The sequence below is a fragment of the Pelobates fuscus genome, chromosome 5 (assembly GCF_036172605.1).
Source record: "Pelobates fuscus isolate aPelFus1 chromosome 5, aPelFus1.pri, whole genome shotgun sequence".
Taxonomy (NCBI): Eukaryota; Metazoa; Chordata; class Amphibia; order Anura; family Pelobatidae; genus Pelobates; species Pelobates fuscus.
The window spans coordinates 164,914,019-164,929,295 of NC_086321.1; the positions used below are offsets into that span (position 1 = coordinate 164,914,019).

General features: G+C 37.4%; 1 protein-coding gene across 1 annotated transcript; it reads right to left on the reverse strand.

The window, feature by feature from the left end:
* Window positions 1-9,479: 9,479 nt before the first annotated feature.
* On the reverse strand, window positions 9,480-11,695 carry LOC134612656 (olfactory receptor 6B1-like). Its single transcript, XM_063457068.1, has 2 exons — window positions 11,643-11,695; window positions 9,480-10,440 (listed from the first exon to the last, which is right to left on the reverse strand). The coding sequence occupies exons 1-2, from the start codon at window positions 11,649-11,651 to the stop codon at window positions 9,484-9,486; spliced, it is 966 nt and encodes a 321-aa protein (XP_063313138.1). The 5' UTR covers window positions 11,652-11,695; the 3' UTR covers window positions 9,480-9,483.
* Window positions 11,696-15,277: the final 3,582 nt, after the last annotated feature.

The window sequence follows — 15,277 nt, forward strand, 5'->3', positions numbered from 1 at the left end:
TGTGCTTCTGGAGCTTTTTTTTCCTGATCTCAGAATGTGTTTCCTACTTGATGTCTGTGTGTTCAGTCCAGTGTGTGTTGTGCAAGTGTGTAAGCACTGCACAGTGACTGTGTTCTGTGTGCAATATATTGTTTCTTAAAATCAAACACTATGTTACAGAAATAAATACACCAAGAATCAACCCATTTTGCAACACAAACACCTATTTTTGATTAATAATGTTGCGTTAGTTTACACAATACACTGTCATTAATATCCTAAATGTTGATTAGAAGACTAAGACAAAGAGAAGGTTTTTGGATTTAAATGTGGACTTTGATATTGTATGTTTTTTTTTATAATTATAATTTTTTTCTTTATTATGTATTTTTAATATCATGATTTTTTTTTGTAATACTATTTAATTAAATAATGTTTCTGCTATACGATATATATTTTTTCACAGTTTATAAGTATTCACATTGTATATGTATTCCGGAAGCTCAAAAACCAACGGATGCAGGTGAACTGGATTAAGTCACCGAATCCCGATTGGCTGTGGCATTTTGGGAAGGCCTGAAACCGGCATTTAAAAGATCAGTGGAGGAGATCAAACCTTATACTTTCGGATTTCCCTGAGGAAGTCCTGTTTGGGATGAAATGCATTGGGCGAAGAGATGCACTCAGCAGTTTATTTGTATTGTATATTTATTGTGTTTAATTTTATATGAATTTTGGCTGTTTCACATCTCGTTCCTGATGGGGTATTTCAACTAAGATCACGTTCCCTTAGGATTGATTTTGTGATATGCTTGATTTTCATATCTATCCTGTGAGTACAATCTAAATAAAACCTTAGTAAGTATTTTTACGGGTCCTTAAATATGGCAATCCCACATAAGGATAGCAAATAGAGGAGTTATCTGCTAAACAAAGATCGAAATTAAGAGGTGTCAGCCAGCCCACAAAAAGAAATCTGGGTGGCTAATGTGAATTATATGCAAATGTGTTGTCAGATGCCAGCATGCAGAGCACAGCATGCTGGCATCAGACAGCCAATGGCAGCATATTACCCCATCCCCTAGTGAAAAGTTTTACTGCTCACCCCCCGCCCCCCCCCCCCCCCCCGTTTTGACTGTGGTATATTAGGTGCCACCCCCCTATATATTGTTCCTAGAGTTGCCACAATGTCTGCATGTGTGTCAATGTGTATCTGTGTGTGACTGTGTTTGTGTATCTGCATGTGTGTATATGTATCTGTATGTGTATATGTTTATACATCTCAAAATCTCACCAACACTACAAACATATACACTCATTTATTTCAATGTCAACACTACATGCAAACCCCACCATTATATATAACCATAGCACTGCATTCAAATACCACACAACGCACAAATGCATGCTTGCATTCACATGCCAACACTACAATATTTACAAAAAGGTAAACCTAGGTAGAGAAGAGGAACCTCCTCATCCCCACACTTGGTCGACCCAATAGGAGACCCCTCCCTTCGGTAATGCTTCACGATAAAACTTAACGTTTATTGTAATTTATCAAAATAAAATATATATGTGTAAACACCAACAAAATGAAAAGTGAAAAAAAGTGGGTAAGAAAAAAGTATAAAATAATAATGGGGAGAGCCACAAAAATAACTGTGGGTGTGGACCATAATCTATAATATATATATTTGGTCCTCCCAAAAACACCCCAGATAAAATTCCAGCAAGTAGGCTCAATAGCCAGATAGGGTGAGATATAGAGAGGGGAGCTCAAAAATAGGTATAAAAACTTGGTGCACTTGGTAACAATATTAGAAACAAATTGTATCAAGTGCACATAGTTGCTCAGTTGCTCTTAAATCCCTGTGTTGTGGGATCAAGTACACATTGTTGCTCAGTTGCTTCTTTAGTCCCTATGTTGTGGGATGTTAAACTAAATCGTGTTGCCACTAGAAAGCAATAGAGCTAAATGAGCAGACCCAGCTGAATGATCAAGCTGGAACATTAGAAGCCCCTTCTCTCAAGGGATTCCCCTCCCAGACCCCAGAATACCTGTGGGTGTGGACCATAATCTATAATATATATAGTCCTCCCGAAAACACCCCAGAGAGGATTCCAGCAAATAGGCTCAGTAGCCAAATAGGGTGAGATATGGAGAGAGGAGCTCAGAATAGGTATAAAAACCTGGTGTACCTGGTAACAATATTGGAAACAAATTGTATCAAGTGCACATTATTGCTCCGTTACTCTTAAATCCCTGTGTGTGGGGATATTGTATCAAGTGCACATTATTGCTCCATTGCTTTTGAATCCCTGTGTTGTGGGATGTTAAATTTAAACGTGTTATCACTAGAAAGCAATAGAGCTAAATAACAGACTAGTCACAGCTGAATGGTCGAGCTCGAACATTGGAAGCCCCTTCTCTCGAGGGATTCCCCTCCCAAACCCCCAGATCACAAGAAAAGAGCTGAGCATCCAAAGCTCCTCTCTATAAAATAAATTAATTAAATAGACATCCTCAGCCCCCAGATTCTTATATCTATTGCTCGCTGGAATCTTAAATATGTGGCTTCTCCTGACTAAACTAACCTAACGCACGTTTCAGCGCCTTAATGCGCCTTCGTCAGAGGTATAGTGTCAGTCTGTCCCTCGTGCGGCTCTTTTATATAGGTGTACCAGGTCGGAAAACAGTGGGCGTATCAAAAAATGTTCGCGCCGAAAAATTCCGTTCAAGTAGATGCCGCCCCCTTGTGAACGTCACCGGATGATTGACAGGGATTCTAAGGACCTCCCTGGTGCATTATCGTCTAAACGCTCAATTCATATTGAACAAGGTGACGATCTGTGTCATTTTTTATCAAGTGGATCAGACAGAGAGTAGTCTGTATCCACTCTTAGTCTGAATGGTCCAGCTAGTTATCCTCTTTACACGAACTTTATGATCAGAGGAGCTGGTCCATGATCTATACACATATGCACATTAGTGATACATCAGTGATACAAAAGTATATATATATATATATATATATATATATATACATATATATATATGCAAGTATGGTATAAATGACAGATAAATTGTTTACATGATCCAAGTCCTTATTTAAAGGGGCAGGACCTAGAAATCTATGCATCCATGTCTGAGTATATGTATGTAAGAGTAATAAACGGATCCATGCTATGTTTGTCTAAGAGCACAAGATCTGTGTCCTGGTTATTTAAAAGGACGGGACAAGAAGAAAACTTACTGTACATACATATCTATGTATGTGTATATATAGAGATGTCCATTAGTTCCTTAGCATTGTTTCCTTAAATATAGATATTATATCACTTGTTCACTTCTGTGGTTAAGGGGCCGAGGGACATTAAAAACCAAATTTAAACACACAAATAACGAAAGTATTTACACAAATTGTTATAAATACATATATACAGTTTAAGTAGTTTTTGCATTACTACTGATGTTGAATATTATCTACTGTGGAACTCATTTTAGTTTTCAATGAAGGGCGTAAATGTAAACCCTTCATTTAGTCCGTTAGGGGCCAGTGTATTGAATTTGTAGATCCAATAGCATTCTCTCTTGAGAAGAGTACGGTCCAGGTCGCCACCTCTGCGTCCTAACGGGACCTTCTCTATACCCGCAAACTTGATCCCTCGTGTGTCACCTTGGTGTTCATTTCTAACATGTCTAGAGATTGGGGTATCTCTAAAATTCCTAACTGAATGTATGTGTTCCATAACTCGCCTCTTGAAGGGGCGAATAGTTTTCCCCACATATCTGAGGCCACACACACATATCAGTAGGTATACAATCCCCTTCGTATTACAATTAAAAAATTGTTTGATCTGACATGTTGATTGGTCAATCAAGTCTGGGAGAACTTTAGAATCTTTTAACATATATTGGCAGGCCACACACCTGCCGCATTGGTAAGTTCCCTGCACGGAAAGCCAGTTGGTGTTGCCCCTTTTTGTGGATAAATGACTAGAAACCAACACTTCTTTTAGATTTTTGCCTCTTCGTGCAGTGAGGGACACAAAAGGAGTCACTACTCCCTTAAGTTGGGGGTCTTGGGAAATCAAAGGCCAGAATCTGCCTAGTATTCGTTTGGTCTGGTCCCATCCAGAGTCAAACGTAGCCACACAGCGAATAGGTTCCTGCTTTGTTGGTGCTACTTTATCTTTTAGGAGATCTTCTCTATCACTTAATAGTGCCCTTTGATATGCTTTTTTGAGGCAACGATTGGGATATCCCCTCTCTTTGAACCTAGCTCTGAGGAGTTTGGCTTGGTTGATAAATTCATCCACAGTTGAACAATTCCTCCTCAAGCGTAGGTACTGACCAACCGGGATGCCTTTTTTCAAAGTTATTGGGTGGTGACTTTCCCATCTTAGCATCGTATTTGTTGAGGTGGCCTTTCTAAACAGAGTGGTGTCAACTCTTGACTCTTTAGAGATATTGACGGTGCAATCTAGGAAATTAAGTGTAGAGCCACCAATTTCCATTGTGAGTTTTAAGTTCAGCTCATTGGTGTTCAGTTTCTCTACAAATAACCTAAAGGAGTCCTCCGTGCCCGTCCAGACAACGAGGACATCATCCATATACCTCTTCCAAAGGAAGATGTGTCTTGTGAACTCCACATTGATCTCTGAGAAAACCACATTCTCTTCCCACCACCCCAGGTGCAGGTTAGCATATGATGGAGCACAAGACGTGCCCATAGCTGTACCCTGCACCTGGTGGTAGAGCTGGCCATTAAAGAGAAAGAAGTTGTGGGTTAGCACAAACCTCAGCAACTCTATTACGAATCGCGTGTGGCGCTCGTGTCTCAGTCCCCGTGTATCTAGGTAGCATTTAATGTGTGCCAGTCCCAGGGTGTGGGGGATTGAAGAGTACAGGGCCTCTACATCGAGGCTACATAGAAGTGCACCTCTAGGTAGATTGAGAGACGTTAGGCACTTCAATGTGTCCTTTGTATCTCTCAAGTAGGACGGTAGTTTTTCCACAAATGGTCTAAGTATTTTGACTAGATAACAACTAGCCCTACTTGTTAGATTATTTGACCCTGACACAATCGGTCTAGCTGTTAATTGAGTATATTTTTTGTGCACCTTGGGTAGGCAGTAGAACGTAGACACAACCGGATTTTTAGTATAGATGTAGGCATGTTCTCTCCTACCCAGTATGCCGTCATCAAATGCTGAGTCCAAGACACATTTAAGATCTGACAGAAATTTGATGGAGGGATCAGAGCTCAATGTACGGTAAGTTGTATCATCCTTGAGTATGTTGTTTGCAAGCTGAATATAGTGCGCTCTGTTTAAAACAACAATGTTCCCCCCTTTGTCTGCCGGTTTGATGATGATGTCCTCGTTGTCCTGCAGGACACGGAGGGCACGCCACTCATCCCTTGAAAGATTACTGTGGGGTCGAGGTTCCAAGGAATCTATTTTGAGTTTGTCTACCATTTTACATACTGATTCAACGAACATATCTATGTTTTTGAAGTCCTTGATGTTCGGTGTAAATTTACTTCTAGGGCCTAAGTCTGTGTAGGGGTATGGGGAGGTCTCATCATTATCTTCCAACAAAGATACAAGGTCGTTAAAACATTGAAATTCTCTGACACTAAAGCCCAATTCTCTGGCTCTTTTTTCATTGATGGTAAGAAAGTATTTATGTAAGGCCAGACGTCTGCCAAACAAGTGGATATCCTTTATCCAGTCAAACTTGTTGAAGGGGGGTACCGGGACAAACAATAAGCCCTTCCTCAGGACCTGATACTGTGGGTCAGTAAGTATAGTGTCAGAGAGATTGAGGACCTTTGTGTTGGTGTCTAGTATCTTTTCCGTGCCCTCCCCCTGTATCTTGTCTGTCTGTATTGTGATGGCATTTCCCCCTCTCGGGGGCTCTGCCCTAAAAAAGTAACCCCTTTCTTTAGGATACCTTTTGATTGTTCGTTCGTACGGGATACAGAGGCTATGTTAGTGTCCTCATTGTCTGTGTCTGAGGTCTCATACTCAGATGTGGTATTTTGGTCGGATTCCACATGTGTAACCTTTCTGAATTTCCTATAGACACGTTCATTCTTATAATCTTGGTGGTCCCTTAGGAATTTCCTATGTTTCCGATTTTTAATAGAATCCCTATATTTATTTAAATTCTGTTGGAGACTGACTTCCTGAGTGTTAAAGTTAGGGTCTTCTTTAAACTGTTGTGTGGCTTCAACTGCCTCATTTACTTTATCATTAACTTCTGTAAGTTTTTTACTTTCGAATCTGCATATTATATCCATAAAGGTTCGAGAACAAAGATTTGCCGCCTCTTCCCATTCTTTAAGGAGGGTGGCATCATTTATATTGGTATTAGGCATAATTTGTACCCTGAGACCCCTTGGTATCATCGATTTATTAAGGTAATTTTGAAGGGATGAGATTTCCCACTCCATCCTAATCTGTTGTTTACAGAAATTCGAGAGTTTTGTCTAAATTTTGATTCTATGTTCATATCTGTGGATAGGAATGCACATTCTTTGTCTGAGAATACTTTCTCAGCATCTAAGCACCATTGATTTGGGTCCTTTAATTGATTCAGGAAACTGGCCATATTTGTGAGTTTGCACAGTAGTAGGAAATGCCAACACTACATACAAACACCCCTACATTCACTCACACATACTCCATACAAAAGCATGCATACATTCAAACACACAAACACTACGCAGTGCTAAATACATTTAAAATAAAATTGTTTGTTTTTTACATTTAAAGTTGAGGGGTGAGTTGCCAAAAATAGGACCCGCCCCAGTTGCAGAATCCTCTAGGTACGCCCCTGGATGGATCTTCTTACAATCTAATGTAAAAAGGGTAATTTTTACTTTATTTATATTTTTACCCACTACTGGTGAGCACGTGTTTTTTTTTTTGCATTGTTTGCATTATATCCCAAATGCATTGTAATAAGAAAAACAGACACACCATTGTTAATGTCTAATCCTAATTCCAGGCAAACAATTGAGTAAAATATAAGGAAAGGCTTCATGCTCCAAATCAACCATCAGCAGTAGTGCCCTGGCCTCTTAGAGGCTGAAAACCTCTTCCTCGGCCATGAGGACTGCTGACACCCCCTCCATTACTACTACCTCCATTACTGCCACCACCACTATTATTAGCATTAAGCCTTTAGGATAGTGGTATTAGCACAATGTCTGTTGCATTCATGTTAACACCCAAAAGGAAATTGAATGTTTATTTGTGTTAGCATTCATGCTGCAATAACATGTGCTGCCATTTCCACTGGCACTGCAGCTTGAAACAAGGGATCGGTGAAACCAATGGTCTTGTTGCTTTAACCTAAGTTAAATGATATTTTTACTAAGGGACAGACCGTCAGTAAACCACTTTACTGAAGAGGTAGAGCAGAATACCCACTAGTGTCTCCGATGTTTAGTCTTGGTGTTGGTAATGGTGAAGAATCTGGTGATATTAATATTGTTTTTTCACCCACCACTTAAGAATTTTTTTAAGCCTGCATCAAAATGAAATTTACTAGATACAGAGAAATTACAAGTGAAGAATCTGGAAAGGAGAGGTAGTAGTCCACTATTTTCTTCACCTATTATGCACTTGCTGCTTTGCCTTTACCTTCTATTTTTATGTTATTTTCTACTTGTCTACTACCCCCAGTAACAGTGGCAGTAGCATATCCCCAGCATAGCAGAATAGAACATCTGCAGTTTAAGCATAGGCTGTTGGCAGCTTGGGGGGAGAAAGAGAGCTACCAAGCAGCCACAACAAGACTATTAATGCCTTTGAAATTGTCAGAGCTTACCTATGTGAATGTGATTTGACTCCTAGTCAGGGTCTTCTGAGTTACTTTGATGAAAAGAAGAGTATGTGGCCTGGTGGTATGTGTCCGGCAGCAATTGCCATGTCCAGCAAGAATTGTCCAAAGTGAACAAGTGTTTTCTCTTACAGAGAACATTCTTAATTCCCAACATTCACAAATCTCCCTGTAACTGATGGAGCTAATAGTCTTCCTCAAGTTTAGTCTCCCAAAGTTGTGTTAATCTGTTCTTCACTGTAAGGCATCCACATCTACTACCTGAGATCCAATTGACCACTCACCTCTCCATTCAATATAGTTTCAAAAGGTAAAAATTTATAAAATTGTGATAAAAACAGGTGGTAAATAAAATATCTAATTACACTTCCCTGCTGATGCTGTGGCTCCTCCTTATTTAAAATGTCATTCTTTGTAGTGCTGGAGCCTTCTACCTCCACAGTTGCAGTTAATATACACTGATAGGGCACTGTGTTTTTTTCACACTGGAAAGTGGAAAGTTCCTACATATTGGAATGCGTGAAAAAAACTTTCTATCTTGCAAGGTGGAAGGGGTAAGGAGGTGTTCAAACAACTACTGACTTTTACCCTTTCATTTTTGGAAATAAAGAAAATGTTTTTAACTTAAAATTATTGTTGCTCTTAAGTTTTCATTAATACAAGTAGCAAAAGGAAAATTATTACAATCAATAATTCAAAGGTTCTCCCACTTTCCATTATTGATCATATATAATATATTTAAGTTGGCAACTGAGAATTGGCATTGCAAAAATAACTGATTTTGCATAGCTATTAGGCTAGTTTTTTATCAGAGTCCATACAGATGTTTAAACCGCAAGTGGATAAATACTTGCAAAAACATAATATACAGAGCTATAATTTCTAATTAGTGGGGTAATAGCTGATTGATCCAAGGCAATATCTGACTGCCATTTTGAGGTTAAGAATGAACCTTTTCTTAGTTTGTTGCAAAATTGGAAGCGCTTCAGATTGGGGTTTTTGCCTTCTTTTGGATCAACAGAAAAAAACATATGTGAGAAAGGCTGAACTTGATGGATGCATGTCTCTTTAAGACTATGTAACTATGTAACTAGTTAATATTGCCTTTGCTTGTCACAGTAATAGATGCCATTGTTCCTACTTTTTTGGATGCCCAAATTTCTTTCCCAAATTTTTCAGTTTTCAAATTTTGATGAGCTAAACCACAGCATGAACTAAATTCTACCAACTTGAATTATTTTTTTTGTTTGTTTTTGGACAAAGTGGTCCAGCCAAAACAAATGTATTTACCATGCACATGTCTATTTATTTTCCATTTCCTATACATTGTGTGGCCATTTGAGCAAGTATCTTAAACAACATATTCCTATTTGTCTTTATTTGTTGACATATCTGAAGAATATTACATGATAATAATAATAATAATAATAATAATAATAACAACAATAACAATATTTATGAGTAATTTTATTTTATGTGTTTGTTTTATACAAGTCTCAAAATATAAAATGTTGTTAAAATAAGAATGATATATGTTAAGATTAACTGACAAATTTGTTCTACATTGTCCAGTATAAAATATACTGTGCATTTTCAAAATGAAAAATATCCAAAGAATGATACAATGGCACAAACACAATTGAAAGTCAATGTAAAATACATTTAACAGTAATGGTCTTTTGCAAGATGTATTTGATTTCTTGGTTTCTCAGACTATAAATTATAGGGTTACATAATGGTGTAACTACTATATATAGTAGAGAGAGAATTTTGTTAGCATTATGAAACATCTTGATTGATGGTGCTGAATACATGAACATTAGTGTCCCATAGTAAAGAGAAACGATAGTTAAGTGAGAGCTGCAAGTGGAGAAAGCTTTTTGTCTTCCTAAAATTGAGGGAATCAGAAGGATTGTTCTGATGATGCTCAAATAAGTTAGAACAATGAACGTAAAAGGGAAAACAATTACAGAAAATGACAATATAAATACTTGCAGTTCAACTTTGGAGATGTCAGAGCATGCCAAATTCAGAAGGGGTGCAAAATCACACAGAAAATGATCAATCATATTGGGTCCACAAAAGGAAATTTGTGTAATAAACATCATTGTTATCACTGACAAAAGGAATCCTAGCAACCAGGACAAAACAGCCAACTTAAAGCAAATCCTGGAGTTCATAAGAACATTATAATGCAATGGATTGCAGATAGCCAGATAACGATCATAAGACATTACTGCAAGAAGGAAACACTCAGTTGATATCAAGGAGCCAAATACATAAAATTGTGTAAAACATCCTGCAAAAGTCATAATACTTCCACCAGAAACAAGTACATATAGCATGTTGGGTACAATGCTTGTAGTAAAGAATATTTCAGACAATGATAAATTGCTGAGGAAGATGTACATAGGAGAGTGAAGTCGGTGGTTGGTTGATACTAATATAATGATCAGGATGTTCCCTGTTAGAATCATAATGTAAATAACAAAGAACAAACTAAACATTAATATTCTGTAATTATATGGGATTTGGAAACCTTGGATCCAAAATTCTGTAATAAGGGTCTTGTTTATGAAGTTGAGATTAGATGATTTGAACACCTGCAAAATTACAAAGGAAAAGTTTTTTGTTTTTTTTTTAATGGCCAGGAATTTGCCAGGTAAAGTTTTTATCATTATAACATGACAATGGTAGGTTATGATTGATGATGAGGTTCAAGCACTTTATACTTTCCAATTTATAGGTAAAGAGTTTACTAAGCTAAATCATTTTCAGCAAGATTAATCTGAATGTACCTTTCCTGGTTAAATACTTTGTTATTATTATTATTATTAATATTTGTCAACAAATTAAAATTAAATTATAAGTGGAAGGAATAATACTGTTTCAAGGGACTCCCCCCTACTCCTCTGCCTCCTCTGCAGATCAAATTTGACTTTCATGATTTTTAAAGATACTTGCTAGTCGGGCAAATCTCAATAAAAATGATGTAATTTGTTGGAATTTACACACAATTAAATACCTTTAACAATTAGTATATTTTTTTTAGCTTTACTACTTTGGTTTGGTTGTATTTGTATATTTTTAAGACACTGTCCATTTTGCAAACTTGTTATGAAGTCAACATACCTCATTAATCAAAGGCATGTTTTATATTTTCTCAAATCCATATGCACATTTAAATAACTGGAGGTTTGCATAATCCCTCCAAAGGTCATTCGACATACCTAAGAGGTTTGCCTTGATGTGGCAGGTGAGCAGACACTTTAATGGCCATTGGAGGGACAAAAATTTTTTCACGTTTTTTTACATGTGCATAAAGATTTGAGATAATGCTCAGGCAACATTAGTAGGGTTTGGTTTTATGTATTTCAGCTGATGAAAAGTATAGCCATTGCTGCAATCCAAGAGCAGAGCAAGTCTAGGTACAGGGCTTAATTTTGTATGTATCATTTATATATTGTTCAGTAGATTATACCATAAAATAACTACAGTAATTTGTGTTCATAAAGTTCTAAAATGTCTTATGTCTCTTACTCAAATTGTCTGTAGGTTGGTAAATTAATTAGAAACACAAAGAATAAACTGTAAATAAACCCATGATTAATATACTTAAATTATAAATTTATAGAAATTATTGTCATTTCTTGTAAATTGTTGTTATTATTGATAGTTATTGTAGTAATCCATGCTCTATACAGCTATTTTATTGTTACTTGAGAATACCTCCGAGTTGTTTAACTACAGTTACTTCTGCATAAGTGTGTATCATTTATATAATTACTTATATTTGTCAACATACCTGAATCATTGCTGAGCTGTAGCTAAGCCTAGCATGTTTTAAATCTGTTAATGTCTTATTCTTCCTTGATCCTTGATCTCACCTTCTTATAAGATATGGAAACTTGGTTGACATTCATTCTTTCTCTCTCTCTCTCTCTCTCTCTCTCGCTCTATTATTTATAGCTGTGATATTTTTCTGGAACATAGTTTAATTGGCACTCATGGGAAATAGAATATTATTATGTACAATATATTCATTTCTCCATTAAAATATATACATAATAATGTCTTGCTATTCTTCAGAGAGGCTTTGATCCATATTTATGTGAATAACACAGTCATATATAAATGTAATTTATGAAGTGCATAATATGTTATTGTAGATGTGAGTTAGTTTTATTTATATTCCTTCAAGGGAACTTTAATTTATATATATATATATATATATATATATATATATATATATATATATATATATATATATATATATATATACAATAAACAATACACAAGATCCAGCGCACTCTCCTATCTACTAAACAGCAACTTCAATGTTGACAGATTTTATTAGTTTTTAAAAGTAATCTAGGCAAAAAAATAATGGGGATTTAGTTACATTATATGGTCATACATTGCATAAGCCTGCCACAACGTCAATGTACCCCATCTTTGGCAGGTCCTACTCTCACAGTCTAATGTCTGCTCTTATGAGATTAACCCACTTACTTGGGGAAAAAATTCCATCTGAGGCTCTCTGCAGTACAAGGCTAAATAGGGACCTGAGATGAGGCACCTGTAACAGGGAGGGGTGCAAAACCAAGGAGTTGGTTAGACTCCCAAATATATATATCTCAGGTCCCTATTTAGCCTTGTACTGCAGGACTACCAGTGTATGTACACTGTCTGTGGCTCATATAAAGGTAGTCCTAGGCATAGGGTGCCTAGCAGTAGTTCTTATACCGATGCCCAACCGGGCTAAAATGTAGTCACTGGTACAGACCCCAAAGGTCAGTAGGCTTTTTATAATAACCTTTCAGGGGTTGTTAGTAAGGAGAAACCTATCTTTGATGAGGAAAAAATATAAGTGACAGACTGGTGTTACAAGTGATTGCTAGTGGCTAGGTGTGCTCACTAAAATACCTGTGAAAGTGAATTTTGCCACCCATACATCCCTCCAATAAAGGCAGCTCCTAACAGATATAAAATCCCCCCGACTAAAGTAAAGGCGGGCTAGCGTATTGAATCAGCAGATACATATAGGGCTGTACCAAGTCACTAGCCCCCCAGTCTGGTGTATAAAGGAGCTATAAGGGGAAAAAATGGGGAACACAGAGTCTCAACAGGTAGTATAATAGGTGAGCAAGATCCTTGAATGCCCTAGACCAGGGATAGGCAACCTTCGGCTCTCCAGATGTTTTGGACTACACCTCCCATGATGCTTTGCCAGCATTGTGTGTAAGAGCATTATGGGGGATGTAGTCCACAACATCTGGAGAGCCGAAGGTTGCCTATCCCTGTCCTAGACTAACTGTCTAGCCCGAATGCAACTGGCATGTCTGACTGCTGCTTCAAGGCAGCCTAGGAATGTCCCTATAGAGCTAAGTGAAGACTCGAGCACGAGTAGTTAGGTGCTTCTTCTGTTACATAAAATTTAAATAGTGAAGCATAGTTATCACCTAGCAAACATAACCTCAAACATACAATATCGACCAAATATAATACAGAAGTATAATATTTGAATATTAAATTTGCCTCAGTTACTGGAAACAGAAGTATATGTAACTACACTCTTGGGGATAAGTCTCTAAAAATCAAATGTAAAGCCATGGTAATATTTAGATTAAAGAGGGGAAATCCTTTTATACTGACCAATATTATTCAAAAGAAGGGAAAAGAAAAAGGGAATATCACCCCCCTCTTCCCCCCAAAAAAGTCCATCCATTGACTATATAAACAAAGCCCTTACATAGATGCTCACTCCCAGTATACAATAATTTTGATACACTAATATAAGTTATGATGGGTGTATATGAAATCCCTTCATTAAAGTACCATAATATCTTCATTATAATAAAGTTGTTATGGTCCCTGGAGGTCCTTGGCACTGGCTTACTTTTAGGGGTTAAACCAATCCAGGACCAGATCACTCTGCCCCCTGAAATCCTAGATCATGAAGGAGTCAACATTCAACATTCAGATCCATACCTTCTAGCTCTAACATAGCTGCATTCACTTCCGAGAACACCCTTTACAATGAACGTCTTTTCTTCTTTGTCCATTCTTTCCTTCTTCTTCTTCCTTTTTCAATTGCTGCTCTGCTTCCAACTCTACTAAATCTTCATTTTCTAGCTCTCCCTCGACATATTTCACTAATTCTTCAACATCTAAATTAAGCACGTTAGCATGTTTCACAATTGTTTGATTTATGCTATCAATATTCTGGTCTCTGTCAAACCCTTTGAGGTTATTCACAAAACGTGTTAAGGCATTTTTGCCATATACCTTGCATACACTTTTATGTTACTTGTTCCCGAGCTGATTTAATGTTCTTTATGCAGTGCAAAATGTTGTATGATTTCCAAAAATCACAAGGGTTGCTTCACCACTTTCTATTTCTACTACATCTTGGAAAAAGTTGTGCGCAAATAGTACACTTTGTACGTAGCTATAGCCCCCTGGCCCATTGGCTGCAGGATAGCAGTTATATTTTTTGGCAGATACACTACCTTTACATCTGGGTTTAAGTCATCAAGATGCTGGAGGTTGCCTGGAGCATTATTAAACATTATTAAGCAGGAGGATAAATTTAAAGGGAATGCTCTTTTGCAGACAGTATTGCTTGACCGGGAGTATGAAGCAGTTAAGGAACCAATCCTCAAATAATGCTCGTGTCATCCATGCCTTGGTGTTTGCATGGTAGTAAACGGGCAGTGTGTGCTTATTTACCTGCTTGAATGCATGTGGGTTATTTGAGTGATAGATGAGGAAAGGTTTTAGCTTGAATCCACCAACATTTCCTCCCAGCAGCCATGGGCGGGCATTTTTTTGAAGCCATGCATTGTTTTAGCTTCTTTGTGTATGTATGACCTCTCGAGCATTTTTTTCCCAAAATAGGACAGTTTCATCCCCATTGAAGATCTGTTCCAGGAGGTAGTTGCCATTTTCAATAACTTCGTCAAATTTGTTTTAAACATTTTCAGCTGCTTCAAAGTCTGCACTTGCCACCTCACTGATGATACCCCGATTATGAAGGTTGAATCTGCGACGAAACCTTTGAAACCATCTATGGCTTGCCGTAAATGTTTCAGTACATTCTTCTGCTTTATGCTCCTTTAAAGTCTCAAAGATACTGAGTGTTTTGGCTTGAATTATTAACAGGCTCATCAGCATTCTTTTTTTGTATCTGGTCATCAAACCAAATGGCCAGTAAGTTCTCCATTTCGTGAATGAGACCTCTCCGCTGCCTGGTTATGATGGCTTTAAATCCTGCTGATGCTTTCACTACCTCTTTCACTCTCTCTTTATCCTTTAAGATAGTTGAAATGGTTGAATGCACCATATCCAAGTCATGTGCTATTGCATTAACTTTTTTACCAGCTTCATAGTTACTTTCATTTTTGTGTCAAAATCAATAGCCTTCCTTCTCTTGGTGCT